This window comes from Bidens hawaiensis, unplaced genomic scaffold (genome assembly GCF_021521415.1).
Source record: "Bidens hawaiensis isolate Kalapana, Puna unplaced genomic scaffold, B.hawaiensis_p1.1 tig00016852_1, whole genome shotgun sequence".
NCBI lineage: Eukaryota > Viridiplantae > Streptophyta > Magnoliopsida > Asterales > Asteraceae > Bidens > Bidens hawaiensis.
The window spans coordinates 47,371-57,839 of NW_027492556.1; the positions used below are offsets into that span (position 1 = coordinate 47,371).

At 41.8% G+C, this 10,469-nt stretch overlaps 1 protein-coding gene across 1 annotated transcript; it reads right to left on the minus strand.

The window, feature by feature from the left end:
* Nucleotides 1-9,734: 9,734 nt before the first annotated feature.
* On the minus strand, nucleotides 9,735-10,196 carry LOC143552364 (uncharacterized). The gene has a single exon (XM_077042607.1). It carries the CDS (start codon nucleotides 10,194-10,196, stop codon nucleotides 9,735-9,737), a length of 462 nt encoding a protein of 153 aa, XP_076898722.1.
* Between the last annotated feature and the right edge of the window lie 273 nt (nucleotides 10,197-10,469).

Genomic DNA, 10,469 nt, shown 5'->3' on the forward strand with positions numbered 1-10,469 from the left:
TAAGGTCCCTCCCAGTTGGGGGACATTTTTCCCGGAGGTATTGCGCGGCTAGCTTCATTGTTCCGAAGGACAAAATCGTTCTTCTTGAAGTGGCATTCTTTCACGCGTTGATTGTAATATTTTTCTAGTTTTTTCTTGTATTTGGCTTCACTGATGATAGCCGCTTCTCTGCGCCCTTCAAGTAAGTTGAGATCCAACCTCCTTTCGCGCTCGTTATCAATCTTACTCATCATGAGCACTCTATGGGATGGGCATCCAATTTCTGCTGGAATCATAGCCTCCGTTCCATAGGTTAGGCTGAACGGGGATTCGCCATTGCTGGTTTTGCTTAATGTCCTGTGCGCCCACAGGACATTAGGTAGCTCCTCGACCCATGAAAGGGACTCTCCCTCCAACCTTTTCTTCAGCCCATTCAGCAAGCTTTGGTTAGCGCGCTCCACTTGGCCATTCCCCTGAGGGTGGTATACTGAAGTGAAGATTTGGTTGATGCGCAATTCCTTGAGCCAACTGGATATCTTCCTGTCGGTGAATTGTTTGCCATTGTCGCTCACAATTTCCATGGGCAGGCCAAAACGGCATATGATGTGGCTCCAAATAAATTGCTTCATCGCCTCGGCTGTGATTTTTGCTAGTGGCTTGGCTTCAACCCATTTTGTGAAATAGTCTACTGCCACTACCAAAAATTTTACTCGCCCTTGCGCTTGCGGTAGGGGACCCACAATATCGATTGCCCATTTGTGGAAAGGCCATGCGGAGGTCACCGGAATCAAGTTGTTCTTTGGCCGCATGGTGTTTAGCGCATAGCTCTGACACGCTTTGCATTTTTGGATCTCTTTTAACGCGTCCAAGTACATGCCTGGCCAATAGTAACCTGCGCTCATTGCCTTGGCAACCACCATGCGCGGGCCAGCATGTATTCCACAGATTCCTTCGTGTATCTCTCTGATCACATAGCTTGCTTCCTCAGCATCTAGGCATTTCATGAGCGGTCCAAGATAAGAGCGTCGATATAACGTACCATCAAGCAGTTCGTAGTTCTGCGACTTGTGTCTTATCCTCCTCGCCTGTGCGCGATCGTTCGGTATCTTTCCCTCCTTCAAGAATTCCATTAATGGAGTTATCCATGATGAAGGTGTTGTATGAATTACAAGGACAGACTTCGCTCCCACCGACGGGTTGCTCATTACTTCCACCCTGACATCTTTGCCAAAGTGATCGAAGCTGGTTGATGCCATCTTACTCAGCGCGTCGGTAGACTTGTTTTCACTGCACGGAATATGTATGATTCTGAAGAAGTCAAATTGCTCGATGAGTTTTCTCGCCTGCTCTAGATACAGAGGCATGGTGTTCTCCTTGGCATCATAAAGGCCATTGACCTGTGCTGCTACCAAGTATGAATCAACATGGGCCTCTAGTTTTTTAACTCCGAACTTGTGCGCGATGCGCAGACCAGCCAGCAGGGCTTCATACTTAGCTTCATTGTTGGTGCTCTTGAAATCCAACCTGATTGGGTAAGTATACTCATGACTTTCTGGATCCACCAGCTTGAGGCCTGCGCCGGACCCTTCATTGTTTGAAGCTCCATCAGTGAATAATCTCCAAACATTTTTTTCATTATTGGCTTGCGGAGGGTCTACCTCGCGCTGAGCTTCTTCAATTTTTCCTTCAGGGATTTCTGCGATGAAATCAGCTAAGACTTGTCCCTTTATTGCTGGACGGGGCTTATAGGCGATCGTTTGCTCTCCTAATTCCAGCGCCCATTTTGTCAGCCTTCCGGAGAGCGCGGGACGCCGCAAGACTTGCTGGATGTTGTAACCAGTCAGAACTTCAATAGGATGACCATTGAAATATCTATGAAGCTTGTGCGACGCGTGTGTTAGTGACAAAACTAACTTTTCCATGATGGAGTAGCGCATCTCAGGATCTGTCAGCACCCGACTCACATAACAGATTGGTGTTTGGATTCCCTTGCGATCCACCAACAACACTGCGCCGATGGCGCGCTCTCCTGCTGACAGGTACAATGTTAGAGTTTCGCCAGGAAGTGGAGCTGTAAGCGCAGGCAGATTTATCAGACATTCTTTTATCTCACTGAAAGCTTGCTCGGCCTCAGGCGTCCACTTGAATTGGCTTTTCTTTAGGCAATTTCTCAATGTGTTAACAAATGGGGTAGATTTGCTTGCATGGTTCGCTAGGAACCTGTTAATTGATACCAATCTACCATTCAACTTTTGAACTTCCTTCATGGTGGATGGTGAGGGCATGTCAAGGATAGCCTCCACCTTCTCTGGGTTCACCTTGAAACCATCCTTGGTGACCATTACACCTAGAAATTTCCCTTCTTCTACGCCGAATGTGCATTTGCTCGGGTTGAGCTTCATGTTTACTTCCTTTAGGCGCCAAAGGGTTTCTTCGATGTCTTTGAGCATTTGTTTTTCCTCCCTGCTTTTAATCACCAAATCATCCACGTAGACTTCTAGGTTTCTTCCAATTTGCTCGTTGAAAACCGCATCCATGAGTCTTTGGTAGGTGGCTCCTGCATTCTTCAAACCAAAGGGCATTTTTGTGTAACAAAAAACACCCTTGTCAGTTCTGAAGGCAGTCTTGTCCTCGTCTTGTGGTGCCATTTGAATTTGGTGATAGCCCTTGTAGGCGTCCAGGAAACATTTGAGCTTAAATGGCGCCACAGAGTCCACTTTCGCGTCAATGTTTGGGAGGGGGTAACAATCTTTTGGACATGCTTTGTTGAGGTCCTTGAAATCAATGCACATCCTCCATGACCCGTTGCTCTTCTTTACCATCACAGGATTGGCTACCCATGTTTGGTATCGTATTGGGCGGATGATATTTGCGCGCAGTAGATCTTCTACTTGCTCATTCATGGCCTTTGCCTTCTCATCCCCCATGACTCTCTTCTTTTGAGCAATTGGCTCTACAGACTTGAAGGTGTTGAGAGAATGTTGCGCCAGGTCTCGCGGAACTCCAGTCATATCAGAATGTTGCCACGCGAAGACCGACATATACGTTGTGAGCAATCTTTTCATTCTCAACCTTGTGTCGTTTGATATCGTAGCTCCAATTGTGATTGTTTGCTCTGGGAATTTTGGGTTGAGAATCCATTCCTCTGGCGCGTTGTTTGCCATTGGAAGTTTCATTCTCCATTCCCTCGGTATACTTGTCACTACGCACAAATGATCTCGGTACACAAATGTTACACCTGTTGGTGTTGGGAACCCTAGCGCGCCGTGCGCTGGTGATGGTATGGCGTTGAATTGAGCAATCGTTCCTCTACCCAATATCATATTGTGGCATGAAGTGGTGGGCAAGACCAAGAAGTTGACAATTTCGGCTCGCTTGTGTTTCTCATCCCCCAAGGTTAGTTCAAATTGTATCTGACCTAGGGGGTGAATGATTTCATTTGAAACACCCGAGATTGGTGCATTCACAATTTCGAGCCTTGCTTGGTCTGCTGGATCCAACTTTCTGAAACATTGCTCATACATGATGTCTGATTCACTGCCAGTGTCCACCAAGACTTTTGACACTTCATAATGAGCAATGTGAGTAGTGATGACTAGAGGATTGCTGATAGACGGGCCTCCCCTGATGCTTGGGAAGATTACTTGTTGCTCGCGCCAATCTCCTTGGACTTGCGCGCTTCTCTTTCTCGATCTTTGCCCTTGCCTTCCTCCCTCGGCTACACAGATTCTTTTGAACTTTTTGCTGGCTGAGGCTCCATCTGGTTGTTCATTCTCTGGTCTTGGGTTTTTCACCAGGTGAGCCAACTTGCCTGATTTCACATCTCTTTCAATCGCATCCCTCAAATGGTGGCATGCATCGGTGTTGTGCCCTGTGGACTTGTGAAACTCACAATACTTGCCACTGTTTGATGGTCCCTTGTGGAGTAATGGCTTGGGGCTTTTAAACTGGACATTCTCTGTGCTTAACACTTGTGAAGGCGTTTTAGTGAGGGGAGTCCATATTCTTGGTAGAGGTCTTTTAGGCTCTCTGCCGCCTTCCCTCTTGTCACTTTCTCCGCGATTACGAATGTCTTTTTGGGGCTGGGGTGAGCTTGGTTGCGCCTGCTTTTCTGCGGGAGAAAAACTGGTTTGTTGCAACCTGGACCATACGGAGTTCTGTTTGCCCCTCCTTTCATTGTTGCGCGGTGCTTCTGTTTGATGCCCTCTATCTCTTGCTCTATCTTGGGCAATTTGTTTTTCATTTCGCGCGAAGACTCGCGATGCTTCCATTAGCTTGGCCCAAGTGGTTGGCATGCCATCTCTGCTCACGAGAGCTCTGCGGAGTTGATCACTGCGCGCAGCTTGAATAAAGGCCACGCGCAAGAGTTGTTCAGTGATACCTCCAATTGCCAAAGATTCCTGATTGAAACGGGTTATGTAGTCTTCAATGGTTTCATCATTCCTGCGCACGCAGTGCATGATGTCATCGGGGTCGCGCGTGTGTCTGCGCTGCTGTACGAAGTGAGCCTGGAACTTCTCCAATAGCTTTTCGAACCCATCGATTTGTCCAGTCGGCAAGCTTTCGAACCAGACATGCGCTGCGCCCGTGAGGCAGCGAGCAAACATGTGACACCATGTTGGCATCTTCCAGCTTTCTAGGTTTCCAGTATTGTAAAAACCTTGTAGGAAATCGTCTGGATCAGTTGTGCCGTCGTACTTGCCCAAACCACTTGGCATCTTGGTTTTGTGCTGAATGGGAGCCTTCGCGATGCGCTCAGTGAATTTTGAATGCTTCACCAAGATGGCTGGCCTGTATGGTGTGGTTACGTCCACTTGCCCTCTCGCTGGTGGGTTGTACGGTGTGTACAGATCCATATCGGCTTTGGCCCCAGGCGCTATGTTCATGTGCGCGCGGAGCTGTGAGCCTCCTGCATGAGTAACTCGCGTCTTCCTCATGCTGTGCACTTCTTCATCACTAAAATCAGCGTGTTCAGTGTGAACAGAGTGACCATCTTCCGGCGCGCGCGCCCTTTTTGTTGTTCCTTGAATGGTTTGCTTATCAAACGCGAGCCTTTGTGTTAAGTCGGCTAACTTTTTGTGTTTGACCAGCTCATTGTATTTGTCCATTAAACGTCGTTGTTCGTTTATGAGCCATTCTTTAGGGTCATTGGTTTCAACTTCTGGACCCGTTGGTCCTTTTTGTTTCGCGCCAGTCAGATTTGGAACGTGAGATCGTCTGGAGGAGTTTCAGTCTGGCTATGAGGAGTTGTGATGAAGGGATGGTTACTGGTGGTGCGCGCAGAATCACGCGGCACCCTCAGAAACTGCTGTCCCTCATTAACATCCTCAAGCTCAATATCCTCCAGAACTTGATCGCTGTTTCGAACACCAGAAACCATGGTGAAGTTTTTCAGAGAGAACTGATGAGATGGTGATTTTGTTGCCGTTGTAACAGGTGATGGCGCTAATGAAGAAACGTGGATCGGCTCACTGGTAGACGATCAACTTTCCTCGGGTATGAGTATGCTATTTCACCGATGGTTCTCCGGAGTATGAATTCTTCCACCTACAAAAGGAGCAGCACCGTGAACTTACCCCTCAGAAAGGGACAGAGGGGTCCTCTTTGGGGTAACCCTCTGGTGTGAGAATAAGAGATTGTAGGAGAAGATAATAATAATCTGAGAGTGAGTAAGGAATTGGAATGTATTTTCTTGCTTACCTCCCCTTATGGAGGTGGTGTGGTATTTATAGTGTTAGGGTTTCCAATGATTGGGCTCAGATCCCATTAGGGCCTTTTTGGCCTTCTCCTATTGCTTTGCGCCACGTGTCCTTAGGACACCTGGTGCTTTTTCATTGATTATTCTCTGACCCAGGTATTTCACCTGACCCATGTGCAATCACGTGGTAGCACATGGGTTTTGCTGAGTTGTCCACCTTTCATTGGCAGCTGTCAACATCAGCATATTCTTATTCCTTAAAGGATACCTTCTGGAAGGTTGTCTGACGAGCACAATCAAGGTTGTCCTTATCCTGATTTGGATAAGGACGAGGTTGATTATGTGCATGTGTGATATGCGCCTATCCTGAGGATGCGCGAGGTCTTCTCTTTATTCTCACGCGCAGATGTTTCATGCGCAAGCATATGTAATATGCGCCACGCGCAGATGTGATATGCGTGAGCATATATGATGCGTGAGCATGTGATATGCGCCACGCGCAGATGTGATATGCGTGAGCATATATGGTGCGTGAGCATGTGATACGCGTGAGCATGTGATACGCGTGAGCATCTGTGATATGCGTGAGCATATGTGATGCGTGAGCATATGTGATAGCGCAACGCGCATAGGTTTTGTCTTTGTGCCTTCATGATATCTTGATTTCAAGCCTCTTGTCTATATCTTGTGGGTTGACCCGCCCCGCTCGATGTTAAGGCGGGTACATACCTCTTCAATGACTATGTCGTTTCTATATAATTGTTAATAGCATGACTTAATTACGTCATTTCTCTCATGATTTTGAAACACAGGACACGTTTATGGGGTGCCATTCTACGTAGAATTGGTACGTTTCAGAAAATTTGATAGAAGGGTAATTAGGATGTGTCAGTTCTATTTACATAGGCGCATGTCATTTTCTCATCAAATAAATAAGATTTTTGATAAAAAGTAAAAACATACAATGTGGTTTCCTAAATTTTACTAAAGTTTGTTGTGAGCTAACCTAGTTACTAGTGAGTACTGTTTTATAATGCTGAGTGTTCACATTAATTAATGGTTACGTGTTGTGTGTGATGCTACGTAAGGTTACATGTTGTAAAGCGAACGTACAAGATATATATAAGAGTCTACAAATTAAGGATTAGGTGAGAAGGTTATATAAGAGTCTACAAATTATGGATTAGGTGAGAAAGTTTGGGCTTGTCACGCTATATATATATATATATATATATATATATATATATTTCATTGACAACATGACAAGCAACTTGAGACATGGGATTTGATCAGGTTTATACACTTTTCTTTCAAAGGAACTTGTAATGGATTAATGGTGTTTACTTGTTAAACTTACAATGTTGAATTGCAAAAAAATTTTCCGTATGAACATAATACAAAATGCACACTACTAGACCAGGTACAAATTTTCCTAAAACAATTCCGACAAATTTCTACAGTTACTGATAGAATTCCAACAAAGTTCCCATGGAAGAAAACTTTAATTTTTTCGACAAATTTACCACAGATTAGTGACAAAAAATAATATATGCGTACGAAATGCACGAAATGCGTAGTAAGTTTTCTAGAATTTCAGACACATTTCCTATGGATCCGTGTTTATTTCTTTATAATTAGAGAAAATGACTGTTTGCGTCCTTGTGGTTTCAAGATGGAGGCACAATGAGTCCTCAAAAGAAAATTTGAACTGGTTGAGCCCATGGGGTTTCAAAAATGATCAATTTGAGTCCCTGCCAGATTTGAAATTACTAGTTTACCCTTTTTATGATCCATATGAGTCCTCGTGGTTAAGTAATTGCTCAGTTTTAGTCCCTCTTTAAAAATTACTTTCAAATTACATAATTAACCTCCAAACTATAATCAATCAAGTCATAATCAACTAACCAAATCATAATCAACCAAAAATAAATGAATCAAACTTTTTTTAACAAAAATATAAAAAAAGTTCAAAAATAACGAACTAAACTAATTTTTTTAACAAAATAGACGAACCAGACTTTTTTAACAGAAATACGAACCGAACTATTTATTAACAGAATTACAAACCGAACTACATTTTAATAAAAATAAACTGACCAGACTACTTTTTAAAAAAAATAAACGATCGAAGTACCTTTATAGCGAAAATAAACGAACAATTTTTTACGAATTTTTACTAAATTAGACGAACGTGTTTGGTTCGTTTATTTTTGTTAGAAAGATAGTTTGATTCGTTTATTTTTGTTAAAAAAACAAGTTTGGGTCGCTTATTTTTGTAAAAAAAGAAGTTTGTTTCGTTTATTTTTGTTAAACGAAATGAACTAGTTGCTAAAAAATGATTCGGTTCGTTTAGTTTGCTTAAAAAGTTAGTTTGGTCCGTTTATTTTTATTAAAAAGTAGTTCGGTTCGTCATGTTATGTTGAAAATGTGGTTCGGTTTGTTTATTTTTGTTAAAAAAAATTGGTCAAGTTTATTTATTTTTGTTAAAAGGTGAAAGGGACTCAAAATGACCAATTATGAATGTTCAAGGACTCACAGTGACAATGTATATATATATATATATATATATATATATATATATATATATATATATATATATATAAGTGAAATGTCAAATTTACCCTTGAAGCTAACATAGTTAAGTAGCAGCAGGGACTCAAATAGTTTATTTTTGAAACCACAGGGACTCAACCAGGTCGAATTTTCTTTTGGGGACCTATTGTGTCTCCTACTTAAAACCACATGGACGAAAACAATAATTTTCTCTTATAATTATTATCAGTGACTTTTTATTAAAAGCAAACATTTATAGTTTCACCGGAATAATTTCGTTGGAAGTTCCTACACATATCGTACTTGTTTTTAATTCTATAGCTATTTTAAGGGAAAATTACTAAATAAGCGTTTATGAAAACGTTTTTTCAGGTTTTAAGTGCCATTTGAAAGAAATTCTCAAAGTAGGTATTATAATCTAGTCGTGACGAGTAGTTTGTATAACCAATTAAAACGTGACACGTGTTTTTAAACTGACCATAGCGAGCAGATTACTAACCATTTACTCGTCACGACTAAATAAGTTTTATGCCTCGTAATCAACGCCACGAGTAATTCATAAGTTCTTTGGTCGCGACGAGTAGATTGCAAGGTTAAACTAGTCGCAACGATTTAACTACTAATAAACTACTGTGTAGGGAATGTAAACTAGGTAAATTAGTCGTCGCGACTAAAGGACTTACGAATTACTCGTGGGCGTTGATTACGAGACATAAAACTTATTTAGTCATGATGAGTAAATGGTTAGTAATCTGCTCGTTACGGTTAGTTTAAGGGCACGTGGCAAATTTTAACTGGTTCTACAAACTACTCGTGTGTAATCATAAACTACTCGTCACGACTAGTTTATAATACCTATTTTAGGAATTTTTTGCAGATGATACCTAAAACTTGAAAAACGTTTTCATAAACGCTTATTTTGGGTCCCTTATTTTAAACAACGTTTAGACATTTCTAACCCTGAAACTAATTATTGGGCTAATAAACAAAACCCGAAAATATTATAGCAGGGCCTGACCGGACCGGCGGACCGGATCGAAACCAAAAAATTGAAAATAATGCTATGCTCAATCTGCTTTTATCAACATCAAAATAACTCCAAATTTCAGATTAAAAACTATACATCTACAAAATATTATTACTAAAAGAGCAGAGAAATCTATTCATTTTTATACAAAGAAGACTTCCATAATGCAAGAAATATTTACATGAAAATTTAAAGAATTTTGAGCTGACTACCCAAGCAGCCAAATTCCTTTTTCCCTTTTCAGGTACTATTCAACTCAATGAAAGAATCAAAATCAAAATCAAACAAACAAACAACTCAAGATCTTATCACCAAAATAAAGACCTCAACATGTGTTGATCAAACCTGGTTTCAGCGATCTGATCAATCTTTAGTCATCCTCATCATCAAAATAATTCCTCGGGAATGACCGCGTGCTAGCTAACCGATTATTATTATTAACTTGATAAAATCAAAATAGACTCCTCATCAAAATATTCATGGTGAAAAAGTATGGGATGACTCAAAGCTAGTATCCCTTGTGTACCTAAGCTCTAAAGAAACCTGTCTTTCCATCTTTAACTGTCGATAAAAATTCGATATAAACATTTCAGCTCTCTTATCAACATCATCTTCTTCGGGGAAACTCGTGGTTCGTTGCAACGGAAAGCTTCTAGTCTTTTGCAACTCGCCTTCGTCCGGGGACATCTGAGAAGAAGGCGTCATGTAAGGAGTCACCCAAGTGCTGTAATCATGGTCCGAAGGCGATGACACAATTGATGTCAACCCTAGACGTTCGTTGAAGCTCCGCGGCCTGCTGTTTAAAGCGCGGGCACGACGACGACGACCACCGATGATAGAGGAGGCGATCCGCCATCGGTTTATGTTGAAGTTTATGAGGAATGTAACCTTTTTCACGGCTGTTCTAAGCTTGCCTAACAAAGAGGTTTTAGCCGCCATTAAGGAAGTGGTACGTTAGTTTGAAGACTAATGATGTAGAATTTTGTGGTAGTGGTTGATATTTTGTTAACGTTGTGTGTATATATATAAGGTTGTGAAAGGGACAACCGCGTGATGGATAATACGAAGAAGTTATGAAAATTGGGCGGGTACGTAAAGTTTGAAATGGTCCAATGATTCTTCTGGATCTTAATTACTATTTTTGTTATTAAAAACCTTTTTTTTATTGCAATAGATGTAATAAACTATAGATTAATCTAACGGCTTTTAGGT

Excerpts from the sequence above, each read along its gene's own strand:
- LOC143552364 (XM_077042607.1), bottom strand. The coding sequence starts at position 10,196 with ATGGCGGCTAAAACCTCTTTGTTAGGCAAGCTTAGAACAGCCGTGAAA.